This window comes from Nerophis ophidion, linkage group LG16 (assembly GCF_033978795.1).
Source record: "Nerophis ophidion isolate RoL-2023_Sa linkage group LG16, RoL_Noph_v1.0, whole genome shotgun sequence".
Classification (NCBI taxonomy): Eukaryota; Metazoa; Chordata; class Actinopteri; order Syngnathiformes; family Syngnathidae; genus Nerophis; species Nerophis ophidion.
In genome coordinates this window covers 39,843,479-39,857,903 of record NC_084626.1, presented here as the reverse complement: position 1 = coordinate 39,857,903, position 14,425 = coordinate 39,843,479, and the positions used below count along the sequence as shown (strand labels likewise).

Sequence of the window (14,425 nt, the reverse complement as noted above, 5' to 3'; positions counted from 1 at the left end):
TACCCAACAACAATTTGTTAATAACATTATTTTGACTTTGATTTGACTCAAACTGTAACTCCTAGATGGATTTAAGAAAGTTATTCGCCCGCAGCAGAGAAGAAGCAGCAGGATTGAGAGGTGTAAGTGAAGTCCTAGCTAGCAAGGCAACATCATTGTCTTAAGTTGATGCTAAGTTAGCTAACGTTATTCCTTGTATCAAGACAAACATATTCATTTGCTGTACGAGCTGTCGGGGGAATTTCCAATGAACATGAAACGTAATGTTGGTTATTGTCTGCTGGTTCTGCATCAATGATGATTTGGAGTAAGCATGTGTGAGTTGAGTGCTTCTCAAATGGTTTATCTTCAGGAAGAATTTTTTTTTTCCATATCATCAAGTCGTGAGCCAAATTTTTAAATCATTCCAGTTTATTTCACAGAAAAATAGCACAGTAGACTTGTCTTGTTAATCGGTGTGACTTTGACTAAAATAATCTTGTTTTGTCACCAGAAAAATAGCTACAGCTAAAGCATCTGGTTTTGTTTCCAGAAAAAATAGTAACATTTCTGTATTTGTTTTCAGAAAGATGGCTGAAAATATCGGGTTTTGTTGCACCATTTAGATTTTTAAAAAATATAGTTCCATGTCTGTCCTGAGTCCTCCTCCAACTTGTTAGTCGGTTTGCCTTTCGCTAAAATACTCACTAATAGTCACTAGAAAAATGGCTAAAAATATCTGATTTTGTTGCCACAATTTGATTTTTTTGTCCCTAAACTTTTTTTTTTTTCATCCACACATCTGACTGCGACTCACTGAAAATGACACACAATCCACTTTTATGTCACGACCCAGCAGTTGGGAACCATTGGTCAACTGTATAACAGTTACTGTAATATTTCCATGTCTGTCCAGAGTGATTGACCACGTTGCAAAAATGAAAACGAGACGTTACAGTTTACTTCTCAGAAAATGATTCCCTGAACAGACACAGTTCATTTATTCTACTACTGTGGCTTTATTGTTTTGTGTATATTTTATAGTTTTGTGTATCTGAAATAAGATTAGCTACATTTCCATAAATGGAAATTAAATAATATAAAAGAACCCAGAGATGTAGGGGTGCTTTATTTTTTGTTTTATTTTTGTAGATGTTAAATTTTGCAGATGATTACTGCAATATATATTTCAAAAAGATTCATTGCTCTTCCTTTTTGCTTTTACCAATAGCAGTTTAGAAGTCTGGAGTAAAAAAGTGCACAAGTAGGTCAAATGCATTAGTTAATTTCAGGTGGTTAATCAAAGATCCATACAACATAATCTGATATGATTTTATAGTTTAAAGCACTATTTATGTATTTTTCATGATAAATAAGTGCTAAAAATGTTTTTGCCTGCGCGCTTTGCACGCATACATGAATTATTTGTGCCCCAGGTGTGCCCCAGTACAGTATTAGGTCTAGTGACGCCCCTGCGTCAGAGGCAAGGAAAATAAAATAAGCAACGATAACATAATACAAAGATCAGGAAATACAAAGGATCATACATAACCCATTGGTTTACGATGTCTTGTATATGTAAAAACTGAGTGTATAAAAACGCACATCCCAGTGAATCATTTACACCTTTTTCTCTGGAGAATCAAAACTCAGCAATCTCATTTTAAACGTTACAAATTTAGTTAATAAACATGACTTAGAAATTGTGAGAGATTTCCATAAGCAGGTGAAATATACGCAGAATGCTGGGGTCCGCATTTTTACAGTATATAACGGGTTTACAATAGTATTTAAATTCAGGGGGGCGTGAAAACACGTCTGTCCCTTGGGTGGGCGAGGGGGCATAAGAGAAAATAATTGAGAATGTTGCTATTATAGACACACTTATCAGTGCTGTGAAAGGAACAGGAACCCCTCGCCTGAATCTGAGAAATATATTAATGCAAGCAAAATTTACAAGCGTCCTATCTTTCCCACATGATTTGTAAGCTAGAGAACAAGCTGCATAATTGGGGGTAAGAAGGTCTTTTTTTAACCTAAAGTAAATACTGCACTAAAACAACAAAATATTACCTACTGAATTTTTGCCTGACACCATAAAATCCGACATAAGGAATAACAGTCGTTGACTTTTTATCTTTCAAAATGCTCCATAATAATCGTTAATTTATTCAACTAATTTATTAGGGGCAGCACATCAGGAAATTGGGGTTCAAATCTCTGTTTAAAGATGTGGAGTTCTCCCAATACTTCCATGGGTTTTCTCCTTTCACTTAAAAAAAACATGCATGTCAGGCCACCCAGAGACTTTACTTCAGGGGTGTCAGACGTACGGCAGGCAGGCCCGCAAGATGAGTTTGCTAAGTATAAAGAAGAGCTGCAATTTTTTAATGAAAAAAAAACTGCTGTTGAAAATGTTTCCACTGGATGTCGCAATAGCAATTCAAGTATTACCCACGTCACAAATGACACTGTTTAAAGATGACGTGTCAGTTGACTTTAAACGCCCTCTGGATTGGCTGTCACTACTCCAATAAGTGCACGTGCAAGCAATCAGCTGCTCCTGTTGTGGCTGGCAGCAGATGGGGCAGACTGATACAGTAGGGACGCACAATACCTTCTTCCATTGTAAATTATCCACTGGATGGACAAAATAAAACGGTAAGATGCAAAGACTTAAGTCAACATTACCATCATCTTCTTAGTTAGAGTGTCGTCCAACGCTCAAAATTGGTTGACGACGCAGTGCAGTCTTAACTCCATTGTAAAAATAGGTGTTCCTACATGGGTTGTTTGTTTTATTTTATTGTATGATTATATCTACCATTTTCCGATTGATTATTTTTGTAGTAAAGTTATCTTAATTTCAGCTACAGCGTCATTTTGATAATTGTTCTGTTGATATTATAAGTGTAATATTTGAATGATGATAAATTAATGTGTTGTGGCAGTTGCGGATGTCACCAATGCGGCGGTTTGAGGAAACGCTTAGTTGCTTTTTCAAACACGTCTTTAATGGTGAACTGCCAACATAAAAATGCTAAACAGGAAGTGCTTCAAGTTTAGTGGCTTTGTAAGTACACTGAGACAAAGTCTAAGTTTATATGTTGTTCATGGTGTTTTGAAAACGGCACCAATTTTTTTCCTCAGAAATTTTGACTAATTCAAAGTGTTCTGCCAAGAGGATTATTTGTAATATGTACATTTTCTGAATTTGCTTGTTGTATTTTTGATCAAAGTAAAACAAAGACAAAAATCTGCAGTTGTCTTTATTTTTAAGTTATTATGCCATGATCTTACCAGTCCAGCCCACACGGAAATAGAATTTCCTCCCTGCGGCTCCTGATCTACACAACTGCTCTAGTCTAACAATTCACAAAGTGAGAGTAAATGGTTGTTTGCATACTGCATATGCATACTGTGATCGACTGGCGACCAGTCCAGGGAGTGTCAACCTCTCTCACTGTTAGGGTTGCACAATTATGGACAAAATATTAATCACAAAAATGTTTTTATCAATTTTAAAGTCACGATTATTAATCACCTATTTTTTACTGTTAATTAAAATATATTTTATTGCACTTTATATTCTAAACAGTTTGAGAATGTGGCTTTTATTTGAAAAGGAAACTACAAAATAATTTATTAATAATAAAATTCAATGTACAACAGACAAAAGGCTAACTCAAACAAATATGACATTGCAGAGTGCGATCATATGGTGCAAGCATATAAAAAATCAGATTATGCATAAGACGCACATTAAAAGGTATGTTATGATCGTACTACTCACAGTATATATAGGACATATGTCTTTGGCCAAATAAAATGTTATTATGTCCGTTATTTGGAGTGTCTTTGAGAGGTGGATGGATACGGAGTTCCTTGGTAAACAGTTGATGTTACAGTCCCCTGTATTTTAGGCACCCGAACTTTAGTAGTTGTTCGTCGGGGCATTGCGTGGACTATGTTAGCAACCAGCTTTACAGTGCGGACAAACAATGGTGTTTGAGAAAAGAGGGGAAGTGCTACCAATGCATAACGTGTCTCCGTAACTCAATATTTTGTTTAGATGTGCACACCAACGCAACTTTTCAGTGCAACTCGTTGTGGTGTTTGTCGTTGGTTTATCTCTGCGGGAACAGTTCCTTGTTTCGGGAAACGGGCGGGAGATCCTAGAAAACAGTGAGACGAGCAGTCGTGTTCCGGGGTTTAAAAGCATGCCTCTTGGTATCCCATGGGTAACTCTGCTGGAGGGGAGTCCACTGATGTAATAATAATAAATAAATAAATAAATGGGTTGTACTTGTATAGCGCTTTTCTACCTTCAAGGTACTCAAAGCGCTTTGACATTACTTCTACATTTACCCATTCACACACACATTCACACACTGATGGAGGGAGCTGCCATGCAAGGCGCCAACCAGCACCCATCAGGAGCAAGGGTGAAGTGTCTTGCTCAGGACACAACGGATGTGACGAGGTTGGTACTAGGTGGGAATTGAACCAGGGACCCTCGGGTTGCGCACGGTCACTCTCCCACTCCGCCACGCTGTCCCTAATACATTATTTTTGTTAATATTCGGGTAACTACTGGCTGATCTACCATCAACCGCTGTTGTCCCTCTCTCTTACTCGCCCTCACATGAGTCCACTGTGACTGTCTATCGATCGCCTCCTAGTGGTTGGCAGGCTGGTGGTTGTGAACATGGTTGGTTTGAAATGCCCGTATTTAAATCCTAATATCGCCGACGATAACAAGGGTTGTCAAAAAAAAAAAAAGATTTTTGAATGAACTGCGATTCTTACCTGTAATAATTCATCATAGATTAAAAAAAAAGAAAAATAAAAGTTTTTTTTTTAATCTGTCCTGTCGAGACACTCAGGCAAATCATATTGTTGATGTAGATGCCAACATCTGCTGTACAGATTTATTTTAGATAAGAAACATGTGGGATTATTTTCTTGTCCCCTTATTTGTATTGGACTTTATTAAATGTTTGGGTAGAATTTTATTCAACAAAACCAGTATTCTGTTAATACAGAAATGTATCAGAGCTGTTATCTATTTTATGAAGGAGTTTAGTTAATCAATGAACTGGCACCCAATCTTATTGAAAAAGTAGGAATTTTAAATTGAGAATTTTTTCAAATCAAGAACTGATTCTGTATCAAATCTTTACCACAAAGACTCAAATCGAATCAAATTGTGTGGTGCCCAAAAATGTACACCCTTAATGGTCATTCTCATTTAATCGTTGCTGCAGAAATCGTGATCACGATTACAATTCGATTAATAGTCCAGCCCTGGTCCAGGTTGTAACAGGAGTGTATTAGAGAAGCAAATTGTATTTGTATATCATTTTTCTCTCTAGAGACTCAGAGCGCTTTACATAGTTAAACTCATTATCTACATCTTTATGCTCCATTTGAAACCAGTGTGGGTGGCCCTAGGAGCAGGTGTCTTGCCCAAAGACGCAATGGCAGTGCCTAGAATGGCTGGAGCGGGGATGGAACCTGAAACCCTCAAGTTGCTGGCGCGGCGGTTCTCCCAACCGAACCTCACCGCCCCTCATGTACATATTAAAATAGATATAAAGATTGCTGGAATAATTTCTTTCCAGTACAGAAAACCTGTCAAACTTACACAAGCTCCATTGAAAAATGTTTTTCAGGAGGAATTTTCACTTGAATGGCCAAGAATCTCTGGAGAAGCCCAACTAAGGAATAGAGTAATATTGTCACACAATTAAATAACATGGGTGTAGAGTACTAGTGGTATCGGTAACTTACGAGTCATTTTCCCATTTCCTGGCATTTGCATCTTCACTGACTTGCAGCTCCCATCCAGACAGTAAACAAATCCTTTAACTTCTTTGTCATATTCCTGGAAAGAGACACAAGCTTATTAGATGAATGAAAGTCTATCGGCCATTGTCAGCTCTATTAGAACATGCATATACCCAATTCAGTTCATTGTCATGTTGTTCCAAGTAATATTGTCATGTTGTTGATTTACGTGGCCTTGTGGAGTCTGCCACGTCCCTGCAAAGACGATCCGTTCCGCTTGATGGCGGCCATATTTTTTTTTCAAACCTTCATCTAATTTTACACACATGTGCTTGTCAGTCCCCTAAAAGTGTGTACCAATGCACTATTTGTGGGAATTTTGCCAGACATCGCTTTCAGCTGTGAGTGAAGTTTCAAGTCAGTCCGACTAATAAGGTCAAACCTTGAGGTTTAATAAAAGTGTGTAAAATAGTGGTGTATTTATCATAAAAGTTTTAGCACAGCCAACACAGTTGAAGTGCATGTTTTGGTAAAATGATACCCTCTTGTGTGCAGCTGTTTAGGAATAGAAGTAATGTACTGATTTATGCACTTGTTTTACTACTAGGGTGAACAAATACACCTGTACAGCTGTGTTAAGTAAGTAAGTAAGTAAGTAAGTAAATTTTGTTTATAAAGCGCTTTTCACAGATAAATCACAAAGCGCTGTGCAAAACATAGGTGAAGTAAAACAGCAAGTCAATTAAAATAACAAGGGCAAAATCATGACACCGGCGGTGAAGGATGCCTTGAAGCTGAAGAAGGAGTCCTATCGGGTTCTTTTGGCTCATAGGACTCCGGAGGCAGTGGACAGGTACCGACAGGCTAAGTGGTGTGCAGCTTCAGCGGTTGCGGAGGCAAAAACTCGGACATGGGAGTTCAGGGAAGCCATTTAAAACGCCTTCCGAACGGCTTCGAAGCGATTCTGGACCACCATCCGCCGCCTCAGGAAGGAGAAGCAGAGCACTGTCAACACCTTGTATGGTGCAGATGTTGTTCTGCTGACTTCGACTGCGGATGTTGTGGATCGGTGGAAGGAATACTTCGAAGACCTCCTCAATCCCACCATCACGTCTTCCTATGAGGAAGCAGTGCTCCTCGGTGGTAAGGCCCCGGGGGTGGATGAGATCCGTCCGGAGTTTCTTAAGGCTCTGGATGCTGTGGGGCTGTCTTGGTTGACAAGACTCTGCAGCATCACGTGGACAACGGGGGCGGTACCTCTGGATTGGCAGACTGGGGTGGTGGTTCCTCTTTTTAAGAAGGGGAACCGGAGGGTGTGTTCCAACTATCGTGGGATCACATTCCTCAGCCTTCGCAGTAAGGTCTATTCAGGTGTTCTGAAGAGCAGGCCACGCCGGATAGTCGAACCTCGGATTTAGGAGGAACAGTGTGGTTTTCGTCCTGGTCGTGGAACCGTGGACCACCTCTATATTCTTGGCAGGGTCCCTGAGGGTGCATGGGAGTTTGCCCAACCAGTCTACAGGTGCTTTGTGGACTTGGAGAAGGCATTCGACCGTGTCCCTCGGGAAGTCCTGCGGAGACTGCTCAGAGAGTATGGGGTATCGGACTGTCTGGTTGTGGCGGTTCGCTCCCTGTACGATCAGTGTAAGAGCTTGGTCCACATCGCGGGCAGTAAGTCGGACACGTTTCCAGTGAGAGTTAGACTACGCCTAGGCTGTCATTTGTCACTGATTCTGTTTATAACTTTTATGGACAGAATTTTTAGGCGGAGTCAAGGCGTTGAGGGATTCTGGTTTGGTGGCCGCAGGATTAGGTCTCTGCTATTTGCAGATGATGTGGTCCTGATGGCTTCATCTGGCCGGGATCTTCAGCTCTCACTGAATCGGTTTGCAGCCGAGTGTGAAGCGACCAGGATGAGAATCAGTACCTCCAAGTCCGAGTCCATGGTTCTCGCCCGGAAAAGGGTGGAGTGCCATCACCGGGTCGGGGAGGAGAACCTGCCCCAAGTGGAGGAGTTCAAATACCTCGGAGTCTTGTTCACGAGTGAGGGAAGAGTGGATCACGAGATTGACAGACGGATCGGTGCGGCGTCTTCAGTAATGCGGACGCTGCATCGATCCGTTGTGGTGAAGAAGGAGCTGAGCCGGAAGGCAAAGCTCTCAATTTACCGGTCGATCTATGTTCCCATCCTCACCTATGGTCATGAGCTTTGGGTCATAACCGAAAGGACAAGATCACGGGTGCAAGCGGCCGAAATTAGTTTCCTCCGCCGGGTGGCTGGGCTCTCCCTTAGAGATAGGGTGAGAAGCTCTGCCTTCCGGGAGGGGCTCAAAGTAAAGCCGCTGCTCCTTCACATCGAGAGGAGCTAGATGAGGCGGTTCGGGCATCTTGTCAGGATGCCACCCAAACGCCTCCATAGGGAGGTGTTTGGGTCAGGTCCAACCGGTAGGAGGCCACGGGGAAGACCCAGGACATATTGGGAAGACTATGTCTCCCGGCTGGCCTGGGAACGCCTCGGGATCCACCCGGAAGTCTGGACTTCCCTGCTAAGGTTGCTGCCCCGCAACCCAAGCTTGGATAAGCGGAAGAAGAATGATTGATGGATGGATGGATGTGTAAAATCATAAAAAGGATAAAAAGTGGATTAAAAATGATAGTTAAAAGGTGCATTCACTAAAAGCTTTACTAAAAAGAGAAGTTTTCAAATGTTTCTTAAAAGTTTCAACACAGTCAAGATCACAAAGGGACTGTGTGCAAATTTTTCCAGAGTCTGGGAGCTATAGCCTGGAATGCCAGGTCTCCACAGGTTTTAAAACAATTTTTCCGGATCATTAGAAGACCCTGGCCTGAAGACCGGCGGCTGCGCCCTGAAGAGTAGGGGTATAGCATGTCAGTGATGTTTTGAGGGGCCCCACCACACAATGCACGGAATGTAAAATCTTAAACTCAATGAGGAATTTAAGTGAAAGTAGAGCTGGGCGATATATCGATATATACGATATATCGCGGGTTTGTCTCTGTGCGATATAGAAAATGACTATATCGTAATATTCGAGTATACGTTCTCACACAGGACTTTTAGCTGCGGGCGTACACTTCAGGCTCTCCTCGCTCTTTCCTGTGTCTCCTTCTCACAGACAAGCAGGCGCACATTCTTACATACGTCACATACACGCCCTCGCAGGGCAGAGAGGTAGCGGCGTGGCTAACGTTAGCTGCTAAAGTAGCCGTACAAGAGAAAGATGGTGCGGATCTGGTAACAAATGAAGGAAGACTTAATTCCCAATAAAACAGCAGGGTTTCCATCGTCTGGCGGTGGTTCGGCTTTAAGTGGGAATATGTGGAACAGACAACCGTAATTTGTCAAGTGTGGTGGTGGTGGGGGGGGAGGCGTTGCTATAAAAGTAGCATTACTGCTAATATGTAGCATCATTTGTAAAGTCACTCGCTAAAGAATGAAGATAATTTCCTAACCTTAGTAAAATACCACTTAGTGAAGGACGAATACTATTTGATTTCCTATTATGCAGCTCATTTTTATTTGACACTTAAAATGTCTCTGACAATCTTGCAATTTCTGTTTTGGAAATGACTTGAATGTTGTTCCATTGCTTAATAACTTTAATAAATACAAATTTGGTCAATTGACTTAGTTGTTATTTTCCTCTCTGCATTAAGGTTTAAAAGTTGCATATATTAATGCAGTATGAAGAAGAATGTTTTAATGTAGACACATACTGCGGTGATTTTATGCATCAAGTGTTCATTCAAGGCCAAGGCAAAATATCGTAATATATATCGTATATCGCGATATGGCCTAAAAATATCGCGATATTAAAAAAAGGCAATATTGCCCAGCCCTAAGTGGAAGCCAATGAAGACTGGATAGAACAAGGGTGATATGGGCTGTTGTGGGTGCACCAGTCAAAAGTCTGGCAGTCGCATTTTGTACAGTCTGAAGTCTCTTTAGTGTTGACTTGTTGAAAAGGGTGAAGAGAGAATTGCAACAGTCAATATGAGGCGAAATGAACAAGATCCCATTTTGACAACACATTTCTCACTTTAGAAATATTTCTGAGATGATAAATACAGTTTTTGGTCAGTTGACCCTCCAAAGACATGGACTGATGAAACACAACCCCAAGGTTTCGGAGGCTTCTTTTAACAGATGCACCCAGAGCACCAAGGGAGGTCTTGATCGGGGGGATCTTCTTATCGGGGGAAATTATCAGACTTTCCGTTTCGTTTGAACTTATCTGGAGTGAAATGTGTTACTGTTTAACATTTTTACAATATTACACTTTTTTCCCTCACTTTCTGTATGGACGACTGTCCCCCAAAAAGTTTCCACCTGGCCACAGGATCTTTGCCTTGCCCACTGAAGACCTCCACCACAGCTCCACCCTGCAGCACATCAAAGTGGATCATCGTTAAAGCTTAAAGCTATCGGTTGTGTTAGCTCGCAGGAACGTACATTCTTACCTGATAATTGTGCTTAAACATTTCCCCACGATGGTCAGTAATTGTACTCGGCAACAGAATTTTAAAGTGATTCTTCACATTAGAATAACCTGGGAGTAAAAACGTAACAAACAGGTATAAAGTTTGCTAAACGCTGCGTACGTCTCCATGGTTACCTAACGCTAGCAAAAAAAAAAAAAAAAAAAGGTAGGTGCTGTACTGTCCGCCAATCAGATTACGTGTTACAAGAGCGATTGCACCAATCAGAGGCTGAGAATGGATTCTTGATAAGTTCCCGGATGTTCGGTAGTACTTCCTTCCGCGTCTCAAAAGTTTGTTTTTAACATCCGTAAATAAAGATGAACAAAGCAACTGTTTTCATTCCTCGTCCGGTCATATTTAAAGAAAGAAGAGCATGTGAGGTATTTGTAAATATGATGTCAACAGTGCGTGTGTTCTTTATTTGTTAATACATGATGTTGAGGAATTTAAATACTATAGGCTGACCATATTCCGAAATCCCAAAAAGAGGACACATAAACAGTGGGGCAAAAAAGTATTTAGTCAGCCACCGATTGTGCAAGTTCTCCCACTTAAAATGATGACAGAGGTCTGTAATTTTCATCATAGGTACACTTCAACTGTGAGAGACAGAATGTGAAAAAAAAAAAATCCAGGAATTGACATTGTAGGAATTTTGAAGAATTTATTTGTAAATTTTGGTGGAAAAAACTATTTGGTCAACTATTCAAAGCTCTCACTGATTGAAGGAGGTTTTGGCTCAAAATCTCAAGATACATGGCCCCAATCTACTAAAAAAAAAAAAAAAAAAAGTATCAATCAATCCATTCATTCTTTCCTTAACACGGATCAATCGTCCTGTCCCCTTAGCACAGGGGTAGGGAACCTATGGCTCTAGAGCCAGATGTGGCTCTTTTGATGACTGCATCTGGCTCTCAGATAAATCTTAGCTGACATTGCTTAACACGATAAGTAATGAATAATTCCGCTGGTAATCACAGTTTTGATTGATTGATTGAAACTTTTATTGGTAGATTGCACAGTACAGTACATATTCCGTACAATTGACCACTAATTGGTAACACCCGAAATGGTTTTTCAACTTGTTTGATTTGGTATCCACGTAAATCAATTCGTGGTACGTGTTAAAAACAATGTTGAAAATATAAAACATTCTCATGCATTTTAATCCGTCCATCCGTTTTCTACCCTACCAGTTCAAAAAGTTGCATTAAGAAGTATTTTATTTAGTATTGGTTAGTTTCCGAATAACAATGTTATTAAAAAGAATAAGAGACTTATTGTACTCTAAAAATATTGGTCTTACTTAAAAATCCACGCATTTAGTTGTACTCAGTGTTAATAAATATTATATGGCTCTCACAGAAATGCATTTTAAAATATTTGGCTTTCATGGCTCTCTCAGCCAAAAAGGTTCTTGACCCCTGCCCTAGCAGAAAAACAGCCCCAAAGCATGATTTTTCGACCCCCGTGCTTCACAGTAGGTGTGGTGTTCTTGGGATGCAACTCAGTATTCTTTTTCTTCCAAACACGACGAGTTGACTTTATACCAAAAAGTTATATTTTGGTTTCATCTGACCACATGACATTCTCCCAATCCTCTGCTGTATCATCCATGTATCCATTTTGGTATAAACTCAACTCGTCGTATTTGGAGGAAGAAGAATTAGAGTAAGGTGTAGCGGGGGGTGTATATTGTAGCATCCCGGAAGGGCTTCTGAGTATTTATTCTAATGTGTTTATGTTGTCTTACGGTGCGGATGTTCTTCCGAAATGCGTTTGTCATTCATGTTTGGTGTGGGTTCACATATTTATAACAGTGTAAAAAGTTCTTAATCCTGTAGTACATTGAATATACACGCAACCCTGACTCGAAACGCCGGACATTTGAGGCATTTAAGAAACCCCGGCCGTATACCCCGGACAGTCTCGCAAAAGAGGACATGTCCAGGGAAAAGAGGACGTATGGTCAATCTAGTTAATACAGTATTTATTACTTATTTTTAACAGTACTGCTGTTTTACCTGACATGCTTTACTACAGAGGTCCCCAACCACCGGTGCGGGGACCAGTACTGGTCCGTGACGGATTTTCTACCAGGCTGCACAGAAACATTCATTAATTTATAAACCACCGCACTTATGTGGGCCTACTGAGGATGTCGCGGTGGTTTGTGTTGTGGTTTGTGCAGCCCTTTGAGACACTAGTGATTTAGGGCTATATGAGTAAACATTGATTGATTGATTGATTTTTTCTGACTTAATTTTGCCTGTCCCGCTAAACACACCAATAAGCTTGTTAATAGTTGTACAGGACTGTCTCAGAAAATTGGAATATTGTGATAAAGTCCTTTATTTTCTGTAATGCAGCTAAAAACATGAAAATGTCATACATTCCGGATTCATTACACATCAACTGAAATATTGCAAGCCTTTTTTTATTTTAACATTGCTGATTATGGCATACAGTTTAAGAAAACTCAAAAATCCTATCTCAAAAAATTAAAATATTTCCTCAGACCAAGTTAAAAAAAAATATAACAGGAAAAAAAATTTAAAACATTTGAAAATGTCAATTAATGCATTCAGTACTTGGTTGGGAATCCTTTTGCACGGATTACTGCATCAATGCGGTGTGGCATGGAGGCAATCAGCCTGTGCGATTGCTGAGGTGTTATGGATGCCCAGGATACTTCAATAGCGGCCTTTAGCTAATTTGCACTATTGGGTTTGGTGACTTTCAGTTTCTTCTTCACAATACCCCACAAGTCTTTTTTGGGGTTTAGGTCAGGGGAGTTGGCAGGCCAATCAAGGACAGTAATTCTATGGTCAGTACACCAGTTACTGGTGGTTTTGGCACTGTGGACAGGTGCCAGATCATGCTGGAAAATTTAATCATCATCTCCATAAGCTGTATGCGTTAATAAATGATAAATGGGTTGTACTAGTATAGCGCTTTTCTACCTTCAAGGTACTCAAAGCGCTTTGACACTACTTCCACATGTACCCATTCACACACACATTCACACACTGATGGAGGGAGCTGCCATGCAAGGCGCTAACCAGCACCCATCAGGAGCAAGGGTGAAGTGTCTTGCTCAGGACACAACGGACGTGACGAGGTTGGTACTAGGTGGGAATTGAACCAGGGACCCTCGGGTTGCGCACGGCCACTCTCCCACTGCGCCACGCCGCCCCCATACTCAGCAATATTAAAATAATAAAAGGCTTGCAATATTTCAGTTGATGTGTAAGGAATCCAGAATGTAAGACATTTTCATGTTTTTAATTGCATTGCAGAAAAAAAGGACTTTAACACAATATTCAAATTTTTTGAGACAGTCCTGTATATTACAACTAATTTGTTATGGTACATGGGACAATGCACATTACTAGACATATAAAATGTTAGTGTGCCAGATTTGAACCAAAGGTTAATTTGTTGGCTGTTTTTATCTGCCACACGTAGAAAGCCGATCCGTGAAAATAATGCATACATTTAACCGGTCCCTGGTGGAAAAAAGGTTGGGGAACTAAGTGTGCTACAAAACGTGTTGTTTAGGACACGTCCTGAGCACCTTAGTTCGCATATACAACCTAATATGGCATCTAAATGGTTTTAAAAATGAGTCGGTAAAATAAGTATTTGATCTCGGTTGGTAACAAAATGAAAATCGTATATCATTGTGAACAAAATGGTCACGTTATTGTTGAATGTACTTACAAAATACTACACACGGTTTTGATTGATTGATTTATTGATTGAAACTTTTCATTAGTAGATTGATTGTACAGTACAGTACATATACCGTACAATTGACCACTGAATGGTAACACCCGAATAAGTTTTTCAACTTGTTTAAGTCAGGGTCCACGGTGAACTGTTTTAACCATATTTTTTTTTCTCCAATATATAAATAAATAGACACACAATATATTTTCAATGGCAGAAAACAGTAAATATTTTTCCTACTTCTTAGGTGCCATATTATTTTTTTATTTGAGTGTTTATCTTTTTCTGTTTTCAATGTACACAATTGGAATATTTTAGTTGCTCAGGCCATAATGTGTTCATACCAGTGGCGGGCCGTGCGTTTCCCCACCTACGCCTTCAGTGATGTCCTGTGTCCAATAAATACTTCTCAAAATACCAT

The 14,425-nt window shown here is 40.2% G+C and overlaps 1 protein-coding gene across 2 annotated transcripts in view; it reads right to left on the bottom strand.

Annotated features, from left to right (window-relative positions):
* cfap20dc (CFAP20 domain containing) overlaps positions 1 to 10,405 on the bottom strand; it is a 60,474-nt gene extending 50,069 nt beyond the window's left edge. For both annotated transcript variants that reach the window (XM_061875205.1, XM_061875206.1), the window contains exons 1-4: positions 10,252 to 10,405; positions 10,084 to 10,173; positions 5,773 to 5,866; positions 5,627 to 5,699 (exon numbers count right to left, since the gene is read on the bottom strand). In XM_061875205.1, the coding sequence (XP_061731189.1) occupies positions 5,627 to 5,699; positions 5,773 to 5,866; positions 10,084 to 10,173; positions 10,252 to 10,272 (278 nt within the window). In that variant the 5' untranslated portion in view covers positions 10,273 to 10,405. The remainder of the gene's footprint in view (positions 1 to 5,626; positions 5,700 to 5,772; positions 5,867 to 10,083; positions 10,174 to 10,251) is intronic.
* Between the last annotated feature and the right edge of the window lie 4,020 nt (positions 10,406 to 14,425).